The sequence below is a fragment of the Nymphalis io genome, chromosome 18 (genome assembly GCF_905147045.1).
Source record: "Nymphalis io chromosome 18, ilAglIoxx1.1, whole genome shotgun sequence".
Lineage (NCBI taxonomy): Eukaryota > Metazoa > Arthropoda > Insecta > Lepidoptera > Nymphalidae > Nymphalis > Nymphalis io.
In genome coordinates, this window is record NC_065905.1 from 8,873,407 (window position 1) to 8,895,092 (window position 21,686).

General features: G+C 33.5%; 1 protein-coding gene across 1 annotated transcript in view; it reads right to left on the reverse strand.

The window, feature by feature from the left end:
• The window catches only part of LOC126775410 (fatty acid synthase-like), a 34,095-nt gene extending 12,457 nt beyond the window's left edge, over positions 1-21,638 (reverse strand). The window contains exons 1-26 of the mRNA XM_050497303.1: positions 21,486-21,638; positions 21,152-21,344; positions 19,815-19,935; positions 16,993-17,196; positions 16,407-16,523; positions 15,426-15,589; positions 13,130-13,272; positions 12,314-12,517; positions 11,795-11,984; positions 11,055-11,214; positions 10,637-10,806; positions 10,230-10,381; positions 9,562-9,745; positions 8,700-8,848; positions 7,336-7,517; positions 6,889-7,008; positions 6,344-6,453; positions 5,032-5,222; positions 4,684-4,853; positions 3,545-3,808; positions 3,301-3,421; positions 2,605-2,895; positions 1,908-2,351; positions 1,385-1,555; positions 1,112-1,242; positions 826-976 (exon numbers count right to left, since the gene is read on the reverse strand). Of these exons, the coding sequence (XP_050353260.1) occupies positions 826-976; positions 1,112-1,242; positions 1,385-1,555; positions 1,908-2,351; positions 2,605-2,895; positions 3,301-3,421; positions 3,545-3,808; positions 4,684-4,853; positions 5,032-5,222; positions 6,344-6,453; positions 6,889-7,008; positions 7,336-7,517; positions 8,700-8,848; positions 9,562-9,745; positions 10,230-10,381; positions 10,637-10,806; positions 11,055-11,214; positions 11,795-11,984; positions 12,314-12,517; positions 13,130-13,272; positions 15,426-15,589; positions 16,407-16,523; positions 16,993-17,196; positions 19,815-19,935; positions 21,152-21,344; positions 21,486-21,638 (4,650 nt within the window). The remainder of the gene's footprint in view (positions 1-825; positions 977-1,111; positions 1,243-1,384; positions 1,556-1,907; positions 2,352-2,604; positions 2,896-3,300; positions 3,422-3,544; positions 3,809-4,683; positions 4,854-5,031; positions 5,223-6,343; positions 6,454-6,888; positions 7,009-7,335; positions 7,518-8,699; positions 8,849-9,561; positions 9,746-10,229; positions 10,382-10,636; positions 10,807-11,054; positions 11,215-11,794; positions 11,985-12,313; positions 12,518-13,129; positions 13,273-15,425; positions 15,590-16,406; positions 16,524-16,992; positions 17,197-19,814; positions 19,936-21,151; positions 21,345-21,485) is intronic.
• Positions 21,639-21,686: the final 48 nt, after the last annotated feature.

Genomic DNA, 21,686 nt, shown 5'->3' on the forward strand with positions numbered 1-21,686 from the left:
ACGTAAAGTTGTTGGTCCTGCGCCTGAACTCTTTCCGGTCGTGTCGGATTGCCGTCCCATCGCATTATGAGAATTAGGGAATAGAGAGTGCACTTGTGTTCGAGAACATACTTGTGCACTATAATATCTCCTGCGCAGTTAGCTAATCTCTCTTGGCCGCCGTGGCCGAAATTGGTCAGGTAGATATTATTATTAATATAATTATCAATTTATTTAATTATAAATGCGTGACCTTAAAAAAAATGGTGTCATAATTTAAAAGATTTTACTTATTTAGATTATGCATCAGTTAACACATGTAATATTTTTTTAAAGAAACTAGTTATGATTGAAATTACAACATAATAAAACGGGTTACCAAATAATGCTTAGTTTAAAAAACTCTTTTCTACTCCTCTCATTATTAAAGATCCGTTTCGTTTTCCATTAAAACAATTACTGTAATAAATTTATGAGCACGACTGTAAGCAACTGTACTAATCTTTAAACACTCATTTTTGTCCGAAAATTTCATAAATTAATACGATGCAACAAATAAATAACCTCGATAGCATTGATAAAGACGCAGTCGGCAGTGGTATTTCATTCTATACGTTCATACTCTAGCATATAGATGCATTTGAATAGCAAAATATACTATCATAATATAATATGCGGCACGACTGGGAGGAGATTAGAATAAGAAGTAACGACTTTACGCGAGTTTTTTTGCCACATGAGTGTTAACAGAGCCGACTGTGTTTAAGGCACGGCACCTTACTATCTGCGGCCGTAAAAGCTAGCCAACCTTTGAAGTAGTTATATATAATGTAATAACGAACTTACCAAGGCATAGTATACAGTTCCGTATACCACAGGAACAGTGGTAGCCTCTTCGAAAGTCCATTCATCAGGGAAACTCCATAAGAGCGCCTTCTCTCCTACCACCATGTTAGCCAAACCGCTGTTCCTTACCATACCCATAACTCGAGTACCACTGAATTAATACGTTTTAATTTATAATTATTTATAAAATTAGTACAAAACATCAAAAAGAGGAAACTGATGTATTTGAATACAGTAAGCCATTTTACAATCTTTTTGGAAATTTCGTTTCAAATTTAGAACTCACTTGCACGTTCTGCCGACGATTTCAAACCCTTGCACGCACTCTTGCGCAAGCCTGCCTTTTGCGACGGCATCGACTGACACGCGCCCCATTGCCGTCATTATGTCGCGGAAGTTTAAAGCTGTGCAATATACCTGAATAGAAAAGGGTACCTATTTTATACACAAGCAACATTTGCGATACAGAAAATATATTAAGTATAATAATAAGTTGCATAATTCCACAACTTTTGTATTATTTAATGTTATTCAAAAGTGCTTAAAATAATTTAATTACATGTATAAGAATATTTTCTGGGTTCTTTAAAACTGGATTCACTCTGATAGGTCCCTCCAGCCAGGTCAGCGAAGAGAGGTCTCCAATAGTGACGGTGTTCACGTAAGCGTGGTGAGCCTTGACTGTATCCAAGTCACCGAGGAGTAAGTGACGGTACGTGCCCCATTGACCCTGAATATGACAAGAAATATTTAACAAAAAAAACTGCAAAGATTTTTAATTTATTCTTATTCTACCTCAAATAAATAAATGAGTATATTGCAATTATTAAGCTCACAGGATTAGTGTACGCATTTACATCATAAGAAATATTTAAGTTTATTCATCATACCATTAGATTGTTTCGTCCCATTAAATTAAAATAAATAAATACATTATATAGAATCTCAAATTTGATTATTATTATATAGGGTAATGTAATTTATTAGAATGTAAAGTATAACAATCCCTAAATGTGATGTGATCAAATATCTTGTTAAGCAAGATGTACGCCTTCAATAATCTTATTTCGTTTTGTACTTACTTTTTGATAAACATTTATAGCCAAATCTTTATCCAAATGTTGTTCATAGAATTCTAAATCTGGATTAAATGGCGGTGCCGACGGGTCGGCAATTAATAGACCATAGACTATTTCACCACCAGGTTCTTTCCTCAAACAATTTATGAGCCCTAATAGTCCATTTATAGGCTCATTTTGACTATATAAAACCACTTTTTGTCCAACTTTAAGTTCATCCTTAACTTTGTCTACCCAAGCGTATGTTTCATCGGTTGATATGATATTGATAAATTTTGTTGGCTTTGCACGAACTCTTTTTCGGAAGAGGACCACGTATTCGAAGCCAGTATCTTGTACGGTTATTATGTCGTATTTATGAGAGAAATCTTTCGGATTAATAGGTTCTTTTTCACGGCTCATGATAAACCCTTGGTCGCGGAGAACTGGTAACGCATCTTTAAGCACCTAAGAAGTAAGTGTAGTGTAATATAAACAGTAAATGACTAATAATCATAATAGTAAAAAAAATTGAAAACAATTGTGGTTAATTTTCAATTTAATCAGACAGTACCACTTTTTGAGAGCAAATATTACACATTATAAATAAATTTTAAACATTAAATTCTATTAGATTTTTATATAGAAACTGTTATTTATCGTGAATGTTCAAGCCAATTAATATATGTATATACCAATTTTTTTTATTATTATTACTAACTTCAGGCCTCTTAAGTAGATTAGCACCAATAAGGATGAGAGAATTGTTTTCTCCAATCAACTTTTTATTTTCCACGAGAATGTTTGATGGCATTTCAATAGCATCCTCAGAGATAACAGACAATTCAGCTTGTACCAAAGGCAGGTCACTTAAGACGTCTGCGACTTTACCCAGTATCGGTTCGAATCCGTTAGTTTTATACTCATCGTCAACGATTTCAATACTTTTAACTTTATAAGTTTGTATATTTTCCAGAACCAGCTGAACGTTGCTTCTAAGAATTTCTTCAATCTGAAAATTATGTAAAGATACGACGTATAATTATTATTATCAAAAGTGAATATAACCTGTCTCGGAAAGTTAAAAAAGAATACTATAAAACGGCCATCCAATCGCAAAACGTAATGATCATATTACATTATTCTGGTGTGTTAAGATGATAAAAACTTTGAACGGATTGATTGGATGAAGGTAACGACGAGGTTCGGCACTTCTCATAAAATTAATATTTTACTAAATTATTTCCTATTGAACCTCTACATCCCGAAATTATCTCTTCATATATTTACTGTCCCTTATATCGGAACTTGTGCGGGAAAACCAAGCAACGTATTTACTTTTATATAATAAATGGCTCTAGACGGCGACGAGTACGTCAAGGACTTAAGTGCGGGATAGGCACGATATTTATTATACCTTCATCTTAGACTTTCCGATATTGGGAATGAATACGTTCTTTTCTAAAACTGGTACGCCAATAGGAATCCTTCTTGAAATCGGTGTGGCGTGTAAACCTCGAATTTCTACTCCACCAGCTCTATCAAAGAAGATAAATATTGCAATTACTTTTATTACAGATCAAATATCTTTCATATTTAGTTCCAAAATTTTCTTTATTTATTATTTAATTATATTTAAGGTTATTATTTTGTAAGGTTACCTGATAACGTCAATATCAGGATACACTCGGATCTCAAATGATTGCTTCGTAGAATCAAGGTTCATTTTAGATACAGCGTCGTAGTGCATATTTACATCAATTGACAGTTTCTCAATCCTCGTGGGTACGAATAGTCCTCTGGTATCTTTTGCGATCATCTTCATCTGCAGCATACAATCCATGAAGGTGACCCAGTTGTTGACCCAGGCTAAGCGGCCACGGGTTCCATCCACGTTACATCCGATTATACCTCTGAAGAGGCCACTGTTAAAATAAATTTAAATTAACGCTAGTTTTAAAACTTAAACGAGTTTATTTCGTAAACCTTTATTGAATGTATTTAAGTAAAGTAAAAATTAACAGTGTGCCTAGTTCGATCTTTTTTATTTAGCGTTGAAGTAAAAAAACTCATACTAGGCACACAGTTGTTATTGAAAAGCCAAAGACGTATCAGAACTAGCATAATATGTAAAAAAGGACATATATAAAAAATATTAATCGATGAATCGAATTCCATATATTAAAAAATAAAAGAATGTCATACTAAAATGCTTTTAATTAATACTAAATCCATACGTTTTTATTAAATATATAGCTTATGTTTACTTGTAAATGTTGGGGGATCAGTTACACATTGTCTTTTTTCGAATTTTAATTAGGAAGGAATGAAAGCAATTAGTGTTTGACGAAACAACCATTTAACAACTTTAATAAGAGGGGCAGATGACAAACGCATTATGTATTTTCCCCACGAGAACAGTGGGGGTATATTCTTAGCGAGGAGCGCTACGGGATCGTTTGCGCATGTTACGTGACGCTCTGACAATTTTCATTGTTTCTATCAAAATAATCATTTGATTTTAAAGGAGACTAGATATCTATGATTGCTGAACAGTATTCCGTGCTAAATAGACTATCATATAATTTTTTAAAAATTCATATAACAAACTCATACGTAATTTATTACTAACATGATTTTATAAAGGATGTAGTGTGGCAGTCAGAGTGCGCACACCAGATTTCCAATATTCATCAGAATCGAATGTATTTTTACATGTTTTGTATTTGGTTTCGATGAATTGCACATATATCATGTGCAATCCATCGAATCGAACCAATGAATGAAATGTGCATATTACCTATACTGGTAACCTCTCAGACGTAACTCCTTGTAGAAGTCCTTTGTAAGTAGGTGTTTAATATTGGGTCCTGTAGATTCAGGCTCATCTGGAAGCACACGGAAATCTTGTCCAACATCCTTTTTTGTATATATCCGTCCGGTCACAATAGATGCTCCGCTTTCAACAATCTGTTCGATAAAACTTTTTATTAAAATGTTAGAAATAAAATTAACTTTATTTATTAAATGGTATTTTCAGTTTACTTTTACGGAATGAACCGAAATGTGTTTAATATTAAAATTATTTTAGGTGCGTCCCTGCAAAATACAAACCAAGAACTCGTTATATATGCTAAGACATAATAACCTCAAAATATCCACTTCCTTTCTGTATCATTACAATGAACTCTAAGTTTCCATCTTTAGGGACGTTTGTAGCTCTTTGGAATCGAACGTTTTCGAATACCACGGACACTTCTGAGAACAATTTCCCCATCGTCATACCGAGGGTTTCCCAAACCATCACTAAATAACCAGTTGCAGGGTACAAATTACGACCTACAATAGAAATGTGAAAATATCATTGTTAGAAGAAAAATCAAAATAAAAAGTATATTCAACTAGACTTACAAGCATTACATATTACAAGATAAAAATAAATTTCAATCTACCATCGCTTCGGAATGTATGTTCAACCGGTAAGATATTAATAATTAATTACTGGTTATTATTAAATTAGCCAAAGCATAGCCAAAGCGATTATTAGAATAACGCAGTATAGTTGATGTCCGCACAAAGCCATCGTGCGATGGTAATGCGATCTATTAGGATACCCCTGTTAAAACATCGTACGACCATTTTACGTACGACAGAATGCATCGTGTCATCGTATGACCCTTACTAATAAATAAATAAATAGGACGACGTCTAAGATTAAAGGTTAATATAAAACGTTTATATATTAAATTATTAATAATATCGGTGTACGCGGCGTAGGCCACTATTTTTTTCCGACATTTTTAAACTTAATCCACGAAACAAATCCGAGCTATAAATATCTCTATTAATAATTTCATGCACAAACTAAAGATCTATTAAATCTATTAGATTGGAAAGAGAGATCATGATTATTTTACTTATATACTTAATTAAAGTGTTGTTTTAATAAGGTTTAACATTATGCCAGTGATTGTGTACGTCTTACTACAATTAAAAGAGGGTTCCACAGACTCGAATAGCTTGAATGGAAAATGAAAAAATCAAATGAGGAGGGATTTCTAAAAGTAAATTGTCTTTAAACCAACAGCTCCGTCACGAGTGGAATTTACAAATTTGGAAACGCTGTTTTAAATAGTTACTTTAATTTATTCTTTATTGAACACCACAAATATTAAAAATATATATTATACAACTTTGGCGACCTTATCGCATAGCGATCTATTCCAGGCAACCAACGGTGTAAGGAATAACTCATGGGATATGAGGTAGGTGCTGTAATAATAAATAAAATAACATTAATCTATAACTAAAACAAACTAATAAATAACTGTCAATGTAAATATAAAATACATATGTATCAATAAATAAGTTATATTTATCAATATATACTAAAATTATAAGTATGTATAAATTATAAACACGATATAAACAGTTATATATGACTTGAAATAAAATCTTACCGTCGATGACGTGGCCGAACAAAAACTCGCTTTGTTCATCACTAAGAGTCATTACGACTGTCCTTTCACATGATTTAACTTTTTCTTGGGCCGTATACGTCGTTACGTACCTAAAATAAATAAAGTAAAGTAACAGCCTGTGAATGTCCCACTGCTAAGCTAAGGCCTCCTCTCCTTTTTTGAGGAGAAGAGGCTTGGAGCTTTTCGATTACGCTCCACGGTTGGTGAAATACACATGTGACAGAATTTCAGTGAAATTAGACACATGCACCTTCCCTCACGATGTTTTTCTTCACCGTCAAGCACGAAATAAATTATAAATAAAATGAAAGAAAATAAATATAAGAAAACATTTAAATAATGCGAATGTCCCACTTTTAGTATTATGTTTTGAATTATTTTTTAAAAAGATATAGGCGGACGGGTAAATAGACCAAATGATGGTGATCTCCACCGCCCGTAGACACCAAAAAAGTGTAAAAATAAACATTGATACATATTTAAATTATTATTAAGACAAATTATTATTATTAAGACACACTCACCATTGCTCATTGTGTTGCCATTCAACGAGGTGTGATAGCATCGGTGTTCCTTGGGAAACTGGGAACTTTACAGTCGGGTAAATGTTGGCTAAGTGTGGGTTCAGACCGGCTTCGTACAATCTGCAAATACATTATTAATTATTATTTCTATTTTTCAATGGCAAATTTAAGGATAGTTGAATTGGTAATTGCAGATTTAGTTATCTCTACATGGGGACAACTTTACAGGCAATATTACCTTTTTTTAAGAAGACTAGTAATCCCCCTTTTTTAAGGAATTACTAATATTCCTATTTTCCCTTCCAATTAAGCGAACAGCTGTGTTAGGAGTGGGTACTTTATTGCTGAACAATAAAGAGTATTTGTATTGCATTATATTTTATCCATAAGTTTCATATAAATACATTAAACTATTGAAAAGTTGATTGGAGAAAATCATTAACTTACCTGCCCAGGGCCGTAAACAGAACCTGTACGTTGTCCTGATTGATCTCAGTAAGAGAAATGTTAGTGATATCTTCCTTGAGGGATTGACGCAAAATTGCCTGCAGGAGACCATGTGGGGCGATCTCTATAGTGATCGCATTTGCAGGGATTAAACGAGCCGTCTCCTCGAAAAGCACTTGACTCTGATGAAAATATTAAATTGATTTTATTTTTAGCGCAATTCACTAATTAATATCCAATATGTAAGATATTAAATTATCTTGCTTTTATAAATGATTAAAGCACAGGCAAGGAGAGAGGTTTTCTTCTTGCTTTTACATTTAGGTTTGTTATCCTAGAAGTCTTTTATGGAATGAGGATTCATAAAAATGTTATAAGATGTGAGTTTTATAATGGCATTGAATATATATAATGGCGTGGGGTTGATCACGTGGAGCAATTCGTTGTCGGAGCCGTTATCAGACATGTCGTAGGCGCAAAATAAAAGTTCAGTCTCGTAGAACTATTGTTCATTTGTTCGCTTACAATCGATAATTACGAGAATAACAATAAAAATAATTTTAATCGATGCCGATTAAAATTGATGGAAACGCAGCAAGTTCGTTACAAGAAAACTACCGTTCACCTCAGAGTTCTTTTTCAAAGGGAAGTGCACGATAATGTTCAGAAACATCATGTCAGACGTCAAATGACATTAACAACTCATAGCTGACAAGCTAGCATCCTGTATCGACCTTACTCAAGCGTACTACTTGACGTTTTTGTGAACTGCTAATAGATGGCGTTGAAATAAAATTATGGCGTCTTATCTTCGATTCTGCGACATATATAAAAATATATGCTTATCACAAAGTACGAGTATGAAACGTATTCTCTATTTATTTACACCAACTGTTGTCATTATACGATTGGCAAATTTTACTTTCAGTCTAAGTAAAATTGCTGCTGCGTATGTCTAGCTGCGTGAGTATGTCTTTTAAATTTTTTGTGGCCCAGTAATTAGGAGAAGAGAATCTTAACTGATGATTCCGAGTTCAAATCCGGGCAAGCACCACTAATTTTCACATGCATAATTTGTTTTACTAATATATATCGGATGAAGAAAAAAACGCGAGGATACCAGCATATGTTGAGTGGATGAAAATCTGCCATGTGTACTCACTAACCTGCAATATAGCAACGTACAGTAAGTTTCACGTTGCTACATTGCGCTTTTTTCCCCAAAAAAAAAAGAAAAGGAACCTTAACTACTGGGTTAGTTGTCAGTCAGTGGGACATTTACAGGCTGTTACATTACAAACAAAAATTGTTCAAAACAGTATACTTCAGGTAAAACTTGTAATTTTAAAATATCGTACACATACCAGGAGACTGTTGGTGTGGTACTCAGCTGAGGACGTCTCAGCTTTAGGGTCTTTCCAACAGGATTGTTTAATAGAAGTGGAAAGCCAGCGCTCTGATCTTTTTTTTGGTGTTGAAATCACTTCCTTCAGGTATTTAAGAAGTTTTGGTCCTGTTTTGGTATTAATAAAATATTTTATTACTATATAGTTTGATGTGAACATTTATCTGTTAAGTATATGGAAGTCAAAATGTTTATTTAATAGCAAGCCAAATATAAGGCCGCAGATCTGGTGGTGCTGGGCTCATATCCCAGGTTGAGCTAATAAACAGTTATTATTATCTTTATCAAACCTCGTAGTAGTTTCTAATTTGACTATTAATAAGTAGGTGTAATGCTTCTATGTTGAATTAAGTATTTTGATTTAATTGGATTTCTGTAGAAAATTCCAGTAGGAGTTCGGAGTCTCGAAGTTGGAAGCGAGTACATTCCTGTGCCTCGGAAAGCAAGTAAAGCCGTGTGTCCTGCGGCTGAAATCGTTCCATTCGTAGCGGATTACTATCTATAAGATTATAAGAGTGAGGGAGTAAACAGTGCATCTGTGTTTGTGCACACACTTGTGAACATTAATACTCATATGTCCGGCGTGGTTGACTAATCTCTCTTGAGATTGGCCGTTGTGGCCGTATTCGGTTCGGAGGACATCGTCATCATCATCATCATCAAATAATTTCATTCATTTTCAAAATTACTTAACTACAGTGATTTGGTATTTTCATTTCCGATTGAAGTTCAAATAAATATTATAAAATTATGTATAATAAACATATTTTTATGCTATCTTATGGTTATTTTTCATATAATCATACAAAATACAAACGCACTGGCTTCAGCGATATACTGCGAATGTAAGGCGATGTTATAGGAAGGCACTGCCTTGACCTTGGTTCCTTGTGCAACAAGTTTCGCGATAAAAATCTTCATATGGTCCGCTGGTCCAGAAATTGTACAGGAATCAAGTCCATTATAGCAAGCCACTTCAATTTTAGGTGGAACTATTGTTTTGATCTGTGAAGAACAAAAGAACAAGGTATCGAAAAAAAATACTTTGTACACTATATGTAACTTATTTGATTTAATTTTCAATGACAAATTCTTGTTCTACTATAGTATTGTTTAGTGTATTTCCTTTTGTAAAGTAAGAAAATCTATAGCTGCTAACATTCGAAGTGTTTGAGAGCTTACTTTAAGACACATCAAGTAAACACATAATTTTACTGGTGGTAGGGCTCTGTGCAAGTTCATCTGGGTAGATACCACCGAATGGGTAATATCAGATATTCTACCGTAAAACAGCAGTACTTGTTATTGTTGTGTTCCGGTTTGAATGGTGAGTGAGTCAGTGTAATTAAAAGCATAAGCGACATAATATTTTAAATCCTAAGGATAATAGCGTATTGGCGAATGTCTATGGGCGTTGGTTACCACTTACCATCAAGTAACAGGGTATGCTCGTCCACCTAGCTATTTAAAAAAAAGTAAATACACTTACATCACTATATCCTAGACCCACATCAAACATAGATCCCTTAATAAACTGAGTCTCAATTAAAGCCAGACCTCGACTGTATGCTGAAAGCATCATTTGTTCCGTTGTGAAACATCCATCTGCGTACGCGCAACCTAATTCACCCACACTGTGACCTTGAATATAATAAATGAGAAAGGTTTACATAATCTTCTTATAATTAATAGTTGTATCCCAAGTATAATAAAATTTATATATCACTGTGAACACAGCATTAAAAAGTTATTTTTTTATTAGTTTCTATTATTATACTGATCGGTTGAGTAGTTAAGACGTAAATGCGTAACAAATAAACAAACTCACTTGAAACACGTCATACTACAGGAGTTCATTGTCGTATTTTCCTGACAAGAAAATGCTAGAATCCTTACCAATAATGAAGTCGGGTTCAATCCCAACAGCTTTCAGGACATCCGTAAGACCTATCTGAACAGCGGCGATACCGATGAAAGCGTTGAGGATGTTGTCGTGTATCTTAGGGTCTGTTTCAGTTATCAGCTTGGTCAAATTTATTCCTTTAGACTCTAAAGCCTTGTGGCATCTGGGAAAGATTAAGAAGTTTAATAAATTATGGTTTGTTCATAACTAGCGAGGTTGAAGCAAAGGCTTATTCAGAATGGAACGAAAATAGTTCAAATAAATTCGAGGTAAGCTATCGAACCAAATATATATTTTGTAACTGAAATAAACATTAATTTCAATATTATTTGCCTTTAAAGGTAAATACAGTGCTGAAAAATTCTCCTTATAATTCATCAACCTCCTTAAGAGTATCTAATTTTTCCTTACTTTTCAATAGCAGCAGCAAATACAGGGACCCTCATGAGCTGTGTAGCCATTCCTGGCCACTCGGAACCCATACCCGAATAAATGAACCACACTGAACGTCGTACAGGGGAGAAGTATTGGATATTTCTAGCAAGTGACACGCTCTTTATCGGTGTCGAACCTGAGTATGAAAAAGTTAATGCTTATAATATACAATTTTATAAATCTTTATAATTTTATAAATATACCCTCGTCTTATCACCTACTGGTGACAGGAGGGCTGGTTCATTTTTCGAACAGAGAATCGAAAATGCGATTCAAAGAAAAGATGTTGCTAGCATTCTTGCCAACATTCCACGCGTCACGATTTGTACAGTAACTATTTTTATTTTTTATTTGTATATATTTATGGCTTTAATATAAATAATTCAGTCAATAATAATAAATAAAATATATTAATAAATTATTAAAAGAAAATATATTTCATATTAAGGTTAGTTAAAATAAATAAATGAAAACACTATTTATTAATAAAGAAACATGTAAAATCGATATCAATAAACATTAATTGACTTTGTATACAAGACAGTATTAACATTATAATTGGTCGAGGGGTCTGTCCCCACGCTCACGTAATTTGTGATATTAGATGCATCAAACAAAGTGCTTAGTCAGCTTTTATGACGCTTGATATGAAGTGTAATGAACTATGCATTGTTAATATTTATAATATAATTTCGAATAAGTGATGAAATGCGTACCTAACAACGTGTACCCTCTAGCTTCATGGCCCGTGATGTCTTCATCGTGTATCGCGTGTAAAAGTCTAACTAGTTCTGCGTCAACCGTCCTCGATTCAAGGTCATCTAGAATCTTAGCCACAGCTGATTCAGTACGACCTGATACACAGACCAATCTAGGTAGATCATCTGTTGGTATTCCATTGTTAACCTAGTTGTTACAAATATTACATATATGTTATATACAGACAATTGGCAATAACAATGACAAGCACAAATGACTCTCTGTTTTAAAATGAGGTGTTACTTTCCAAACTGATGGTGATTTACGACAATCAATAACGCTATGTTAAATCAGTTTTTGATTTTATTTGACTTAACAAATAACATGTGCACTCACAGTAAATATTAAACTTCTATATTATATATTAATGTAATTATAGAAGTCGCCGATTTACACGAGTGCGTATTTAAATTGTTGTATAAGTTAGACTGAAAAGTACAAAGTTAGAGTACAAAGATAGACTATAGAAAACAAACCTTCGATCTCGCGAAATTCTTGAGCAAGACATGGACGTTGGCACCCCCAAAACCGAAGCTGTTGATACCAGACATTCCTCTGCCCCAAGACTGCTTGTCCGTTACCACCTTGAGTTTACCCTCCGTTAGGGGTAAGATACCCACTCTTGGAGTTTTGTAATGTAGATTCGGAGGAATATATCCTGTCTTATAGGCGATGCAGAGCTAAATAATATTATGCTATTATATAATATGAAACTTTTTTAATCGAAATCGGATTTATTGCCTTTCATCTGGTCTAAATAGTTCTAATCTAACTTATTTCACTAATTTCATTTTTTTCATTGGCTATTTTCTAGCTGAAGAAATTAGTCAAATTCTGCTGATGGTGAACCATTTTTCACCCTCTGGTTCACCCTCAGCTGAAGACAGACTGAATCAGATTTTTTATTCTAAAATAATGTTAACAAACGAAGTGACCAGATTAGTGTTTACGCTTCGGTACATGGAGGCGAAGGATATCAAGTTATCTTATGTCGAAAAAGATATTTACCTAATATCAATAATGAACTTACTACAATGTAAGTTAAGTACGTATACAGGTAAATAGTTGATGCTTCTAAACTCCAGTATGTACGAGAAACAAAGCTAGTTGAAAGTCTTTAGGCTATTATTAATTGAACCATCTACGAATTTGCATAAGCTTTATGCTTAGGTGGCGGAGAAAATAGGAATTCTAGTGATAATTTAAACAGGCACTTTACTTCTTAAATTTTCTTAAAATTAAAATTGTAAACATAAATATACTTTGGATATTACAATGCGATTTTTGTTTACCTTCGCAACAGAACAAAGACCTGACGCCGGTTCACTGTGCCCCAAATTAGATTTAATAGAACCAATCATAAGAGTTTCAGATCGCCCAGTACAGAATATTTCATCAATAGCCTTAAGTTCTTCGGGATCTCCTACTTTTGTACCTGGTGGGAAATAAGTACTTATTTATCGATATGCATTTAAAACATAGTGTTATATATTAGTTTCTCACGTGGATGAAAATATTTATGCAGATAAATAAATAAGTATTTCATATTTCATGACTATGATACCTTGTATTATTTATATACAATATTTTTGCGTAACAAACTAATTATATGTAATGTTCATTGAAAAATCTACAAAGCTTTGACTTCAATGCATTAGTGTGCCTTATCTTCATAAAATTAAATATTTGTATGCTACTGTTTACTGTACTACAGTAAACAGTAGCATACAAATATTTGCTACTGTTAATATGCTACTGTTTACTGTACTACAGAACAGTAAAAGCCTGTGAATGTCCCACTGCTGGACTAAGGCCTCCTCTCACTTTTTGAGGAGAAGGTATGGAGGTTATTCCACCACGCTGCTCCAATGCGTGTTGGTGGAATACACATGTGGCAGAATTTCAGTGAAATTAGACACATGCAGGTTTCCTCACGAAATTTTCCTTCACCGTACAGCACGAGATGAATTATAATCACAAATTAAGCACATGAAAATTCAGTGGTACTTGCCCGGGTTCGAACCCACGTCACATGTCACAAAAAAAAAACAAAATTAACAAAACAATATACATATAGTGATATATAGTGACAAAACCTGCAAGTAGATGTAGTCTACACTGATTTCTCCAAAGCATTTTATAAGGTTGACCATGAGATACTGATTAGGAAACTTTCGTATTTTGGCATTTCTGATACATCTCTGAGATGGTGTAAATCATATCTTTCCAATCGATATTCCAAAGTCGTTATTGACGGGGAGTGCTCTGACCCTTTCCATGCTACTTCCGGTGTTCCACAAGGTTCAAATTTAGGGCCCTTGTTTTTCATTATATTGATAAATATCATGAAATTATATTATTACAAATATCATGAAAAATTGTCAGGTATATCTGTTTGCAGACGATTTAAAAATTGTTAAAGTTATTAAAAAAAGAATCTGATATAGCTGTTCTTCAAGATAATCTAGATAGACTAGTCCAATGGTGTAGAATTAATCACATGGTGGTAATCCAAGCAAATGTAATTTTATAAAATTTACTAGAAAAAGGAATCCATTGTTAAGTTCATATAATATTTCGGGCAAACATCTAAAAGAAACTAATTGTATTAGAGACCTGGGTGTAATATTTGAAAATCCGCTAAGATTTGATAAGCACATCAATTCAATAGTAACAGGTTCTTTTAAACTACTTGGCTATATCTTAAGACAGTCTAAGGTTTTCAAAAAGTCATCAACAATCCTACAACTGTACAATAGCTTGATACGAAGTAAACTTGAATATTGTTGTCAAGTATGGTCCCCCGCTTACAAGATCCATATTGAGAGAATAGAACGTGTTCAAAAGAGACTCGTTAAACATTTGGTATTTCGTTTTAAAGCTTCAAATCAGCTAGAGTCCTACAAAAACAAACTAGATTTTTTTTAAATGAAGCCACTGGAGATTCGGAGATCTCTACTGGACATGAAATTGCTTTATAAAGTATTTAATGAAAAAATCGATGACGATAGACTGTTGAGTAGATTTAATATTAATGTTCCTAGAAGACCACCTCGCAACCCATGTCCGTTCTTTAAAATTGACTGCACTCGAACGAAACTTGGACAGAATGCTCCAATATCGTGAATATCCCCAGAATATAATTATTGTGTAAAAAACACAGTAACACTGGACATTGGTTGTGACGGGCTCTCATCGTTCATGAAAAAATGTGATGTTTCTTTTAGTATAAACTGTTAATTTGTTTAAAAATGTAATTAGTTACTACTTCTTGTTTCTGTTTTTGTTTTTTGTTTTTTATTTAAATATTTTTATTTACTGTTTTTATTCTATTTTTGATTTGTATATTTTGTAATCGTGTTTGTGAATGGTGTGTTCTCCTGTAATTGGTTGTGCATAGTTAGTTTTAAGTTAATATAAAAAGTGATTTGAATGTGTGTTACGTACAGCTGTTGGAGATCCAAATAAATAAATAAATATAAATACTGTTTATTGTTTTTTATTCTTAATGTCTATATGCAGTGGTATTTTCTGGCTTAGTTCAAAAACATTTTTGTGTTTTTCCCCAAATTTATATCATATACATACCTGTTCCATGAGCTTCTACAAATTCGAGGGTGCTGGGTGGGATAGAACACTCTTCATAAAATTCCTTGAGGAGTAACTTCTGGCTTTCACCAGCTGGGTAGCTGATACCTTGCTCTTTGTACCCATCACAGTTAGTCTTAGCGTGAAGGATTTGAGCATAAACCCTGAAAAATGATGTTTTATCAGATAATTTTACTTGGTGGTAGGTCTTCGTGCAAGCCCGTCTGGACAGGTACCACCCTCTCATCATCTCTCAATATTGTGTTCCTTCCGGTTCGATAGGTATTTAATCCAGTGTATTTTTTAACTACAGATACGTTAGTTTCAGTCTATAGGCGGCGGTAACAACTCTCCATCAAGTGGCCGATTGGCCAGTCTGCCGATCTAAATGAAATTTAAAAAAATTCACAAGTTATGTATTATAATATTTGTTATTATTTATCATAATTTGCTTGATATTTGAATATGTTATGTACATATATGTACCATTGTATTTACAAGACGATTGTTGAAATTATTGTTTTATTATTTCAAATAGATTAAATGCCTGAAGACACTGACTTAGAACAAAATGTATTACTGGTGGTAGAGCTTTGTGCAAGCTCATCTGGGTAGGTACCACCCACTCGTCAGATATTCTACCGTAAAATAGTAGTACTCGGTATTGTTGTGTACCGGTTTAAATTGTGAATGAACCAGTGTAATTACAGGCACAAGGGACGTAACATCTTAGGTCCCAATGTTGGTAGCGCATTGGCAATGTAAGCGATGGTTACCATTTCTTACAACGTCTATGGGCGTTGGTGACCACGTATCATCAGGTGGCCCATATTACCGTGCGCCTACGTATTCAACAAAAAAAAAAAGTAAGGAAAGATAAGAATACACTACTCAATTATTATAAGCTTGAACATTAGTCTTAAATACAGGCCCAATAAGAATCTTCTATGATACACAAAATATATAAAATTATTTTATTACCTTCTTGAATCCTTAGCTTTTTGTAACAAACAAGCAGCAATTGCTTCAGAACGAACGTAGCCATTTGCATTGTTGTCGAAACTTTTGCATCTTCCATCAGCTGATAATACGCCCAATCTAGAATTTATATATTTGATAATCCTCCATAACTTCTTAAAAGAAGAGGAGATTTTAACCCAGCCGACATTTTTTTTTATTTTAATTCCATTTCTCCACAGACATGTGCGGCCGTGCCTTGAGTAATATTTTGTTTCTTAATTTGTTTTATATTTTTGCTCCGTTTTTAAAATTAAAAAAAACTAAATAACTATATGTCGTACACATGTATAACGATGAGCCAGCAGACTCTTATAGGCTTCCGCTTGCTTTCTAGATTTTAAATCACTTATTTAATTCGGTTTTTTAAATATAAATTTGGAAAGGTTTTGTCTAAAGTACAAGTTGTATTAAATTAAACCTAACGTAGATTTATCAAATTATGTCTAGAAATAAAATCTAAGAAAAAATAAATTAAATTTAAAATCATGAAATCAAAATTAACTAAGAGTTTGAGAAATGATTCAGAATTGACCATTAAGTTTCTTACTTGAAGAAATGCCAAGATACGTTAGGATGAAGACACAAGTTCGTTCCACCAACAATGGCTGCGTCACAGAGGCCATCACGTATGGCTCTGAATGCGTGTTCCATGGCGTACAGAGAACTGGAGCAAGCTGTATCCACAGTGTAGGAAGGACCAGTTACTCCAAGCCAGTGGGAGATACGGTTGGCTAACATGGATCGGGAACAGCTAAAAATTTATACATAATCAAAATTTGCATAATTTGCATAGTGTCTGGGGAGATACCACATGTCTATTATTCTGCCGTTAAACTTTTATACTCAGTATTGTATTGTTTCAGTTTGAAGGGTGAGTGACCCAGTATAATTAAAACCACAACTTCTTAGTTCTCATGGTTGGCGGCGTATTGACGATGTAAGGGACGGTTAATATTTCGAGCAAACTTCCGTAAAGTCAATATCTCCGATTAGTCTTTATTATCAATTAATCTTTTAATGGAAGCGGTGTCATAAGTGTCATATATATCTAATAAAAAAAAATTAGATCAATCTTAGATATGGGCTTTGACAGTGCCAATGATGACCACTTACCATCGGGTGCCCGAATTGCGCCTACCAAATATAATATTTAAAAAAACAATAACCTAAAATTATTAAGGATAATAATGAAAACTGTATTAGACATAGATTAATTTTATTGTGAGCGATATGTTCTCGTTCTAGTAACTGTTTGGCTCAATATTTTGTAATAATTATTAAAAGATTTAAATTTTATAATTAAGTATAAACAATAATAATAATAATATCCTAGGACATTTTGCACACACGGACATCTAATCCCAAATTAAGCTTGTACAGAGCTTGTACTATTAAAACCAGACAACTAATATACTACATATACTATTTTTCTTTTGTAAATACATATTTATATTCGAAGTCGAGATGGCCCAGTGGTAAGAACGCGTGAATCTTAACCGATGAACGTGGGTTCAAACCCGGGCAAGCACCTCTGAATTTTCATGTGCTTAATTTCTGTTTATAATTCATCTCGTGCTTTTCGGTGAAGGAAAACATCGTGAGGAAACCTGCATGTGTCTAATTTCATCGAAATTCTGCCACATATGTATTCCACCAACCCGCATTGGAGCAGCGTGGTGGAATAAGCTCCAAACCATCTCCTCAAATAGGGAGAGGAGGCCTTAGCCCAGCAGTGGGACATTTACAGGCTGTTACTATTTATATTGATAATTACACCCAGACTCGGGAAAAACAGACATGTTCATGCACACACATGAATGCACAATATCTGTCCTGGGTGGGAATTGAACTCACAACCTCTGGCATGAAAGGCAAGCATCCACCAACTACGCCAACCGACTCGTCAAATTAATAATAATAAATATGTTAATGGTTTGTGCTTTTCCATATTTCATTCAATTATTCAATTATTTGATCCAACGTCATAATGACTCATTCATATACTTTGAGGTTAGTGAGTATTTAAAAGAATTTAAATTAACAAGAGTATTAAAAAAGGAAATAGTAATTTTAGTTGCTTATATTTTAGACAAACCTATTTAAAACAATTTTACGAACGTAATGACTTATAAATTCTTAGTACAGCCCTCGATAGGCATTTTGTATAAACGCATAACCAGTCTTTATTCTTTCGATCAATTAAATAAAACCTAAAATTTAACTCAAATGTTGCTAGTTCGAGAAAGTTCGATGACCACTGGACATGTAAATTAAAATAGGCTGAGTTGACCTCGACCTATTTTTATATGGTCCTTGTATCGTAAGATTCACAATGCAAAAAAAAGCATAACCCCTTTATTAAAGGTTTAAAGCAGAATTGCTATTCTTTTGTATGTTTTTGCATTGGTAAATCCAATTCAAAGTAAAAATAAAATATTATATGTATAACTATATATATAATATATTTTCAAGAATTGTATTAGATCAAACACATCAAATAAATAAATTTTCTCGATAGAAAAAAATCATGAAATGTCCTCTAATTTTTACATTTCTTTGATTTATACTCGTAATGCTGTAGGTTATTAAGACAAAAACTGGATAGTGAACATATTTACAAATAAACGAGGGTTGCCTCTCGAGTTTCTTTATAAAACCCTATAGCTGTATTTTTATATTGATAACTTTTGACGCTTACTAAATTTGTTTTACGTGAAAAACAACATCTCCTATTGCACATCGCTCATACTTCAAACATCTAGTTGTTTCTTAAATCAGGCGATGTGGTATTGATTCGTACAGACTACGGTTTTTTTTTCACAATTTCTAAAAAGGTGTGTGTCATCCTTGGTTCACAGGGTGCGAGACTAGACTGTATATTTATAAACCGCTGTTGTAAAGCTTCGGCTGGACCAGTAAATTGTATAAGTATAGATAGTAGTGTTTATTTTATTTTATTTTTTGTAATTTTGTATATGAGTCTTGTTACTCGAATAAATAAATAATAATTATTATTATTAATTATGATATTTAAGTAAAAGTAAAAGAGCTAGAACGTATTCTTCAGAATAATTTGTAGAATATGTGTAAATAAAAAATACAAAATCGACCGATCGTTTTAGACAAAAAATGAAAATAGAAACGAGATCGCGCGTCTAGAAAGTCGTACAAAGGACGCGCGTATGAAATCTGTACTTTTGCTCGCTTTAGGCGCGCTCTTAAGCTTAAAACCGCCGGCAAACACATCTCTAAATTTTGTAGTTCTTAAGAGTTACTGTTGCGCTTTGCAAATAAATCACTTCTTATTTTGAACCAATTTTATTGTAAGCCAGCGTTCTCAACAATCAGTTAAAAATTATACCAACTTACCCAGTAATAGCGAACGCATTGACGTGCATTTTATCGTAGAACCATGTCTTCTCACATTCTGAGAAGCAAGCACCGATAAAGACACCTGTCTTGGTGTTACGCAGTTCCTTTGGATTGAAACCTGATAAAAGAAACCGATGTTTGAATCTCCATAAGTGTTTAATTTATATAAAACTAGTTTTCGCCCGCGTATTAGTGAGGGGGGAGTTAAACGTTAGGTATAAAAAGTAGCCTACGTCCTTGCGTGGTTCAAGCAGGCTAAAACAGTTCTGTGGTTTAGCTGATAAAAGGTAAAAGACAGAAAGACCGAGCTACCTTCACATTTATAATATAAGTATCAAAATAATATAAATATCACCTACATTGTAATACATTTTAATAATTTGGATTAATATAAAAAAAAATATCACTTCGAACCTGTATCCGAAATATTATCTAACTTTAATAATTAACTTTGAATTTCCATAAAATTTTAAAATATCTAACTATTGCAACAGTTAACTTACTTGATTATATAACAGTATAAAAACCAATTTAAATCGAAATGGCTAACAATGCTTTTTTATTGGGTAATTTAGGGGTTAGTGGATTATATATACATATGTGGAGAATTTTCATCCGACACATGCTGGGCACGATGTTTTTCTCAGCCCCGAGTACGAGATGAATTATAAACACAATCCCAATTAGCCTACTCGGCTCCCAACTAATTAAATAAATCGAATAAACATGTTAGAAATTCCATTCGATTATATTTTATCCCATAAATTAATAGCGCGACTATTTATAACATATATGTCAAACGGGAATAATTATAATTAAATTATCATGGATAGTTGCGTTCACTTAATTATGAGCAATAATTTCACATGAATATCATAGAAATATATTAAACATAATGATTTATATTAATAAACTTTTTTTTTTTGCTAGAATAGAGAAATATTGCAATCAATTTAGAGAGTAAACGAAGAATCTAAGTTAATATGAATGTTCATAAGCATTAGTATTATGACACGATCTACCACTAAGCGCAGTACAATTCGATTTTCTCAAACTTATTGACTGTAATGGCCTCGATTCGATCGATGGTCTATAAGCAGTATCAATTATTCCAGCACGTGATCGTCGCTTATAGACATAGGCACTGTAAAAAATATAACCACCACCACCAAGCTCAGGAACTTAGATGTTATGCTCTGTGTGCATGCAGTCAATCAGCTCTCATACAACAATAATAAATATTGCTGTTTGGCGGTAGATAAGTGGATGGTGCCTATCCAGCCGGGCTTACACTGAGTCCTATTATAATATTTTGGAAAAAAATATAAATTTACCTGCGTCTATAATAGCTTCATATGTTTTCTCCATAAGGACTCTACACATTGGATCTATAGTGTGTGCCTGCTTAAAACGCACGTTAAAGAAGGAGGCGTCAAATTTGTTAATATTGTTGATTTTCCCGGTACGCTGCGGGATCTCAGGATGATTCATCTTCCAACGACGACTGTCCCCTGATATGAGGTCCACCTAAGAACAATGAAAATCATATCAATCTATTTTTGTAAAATTTGATAAGAAATTTTATATTGTACGATATTTTTTATATGTGCGGTAATATGTCGTTTCTAAAAATTCTTTAGTAGAAGAAGTTAGAATAGAAAACGATACCTTATTAAACAAATTTTCTTGCAAGTGTTCTACAGAATCCGAATCAGGGAAGCTTCCAGAGATGCCGGTGATGAGGACTTCATCTCCAGGTTCCGGATGCGACAGTCGGTGGCCCGACGTCAGCCTGTCTTCTGAGACGAATGTAGGTGCCATCTAGTTAAAAAATATATTCATTATATTATGTATATTTAACAAGTTTAT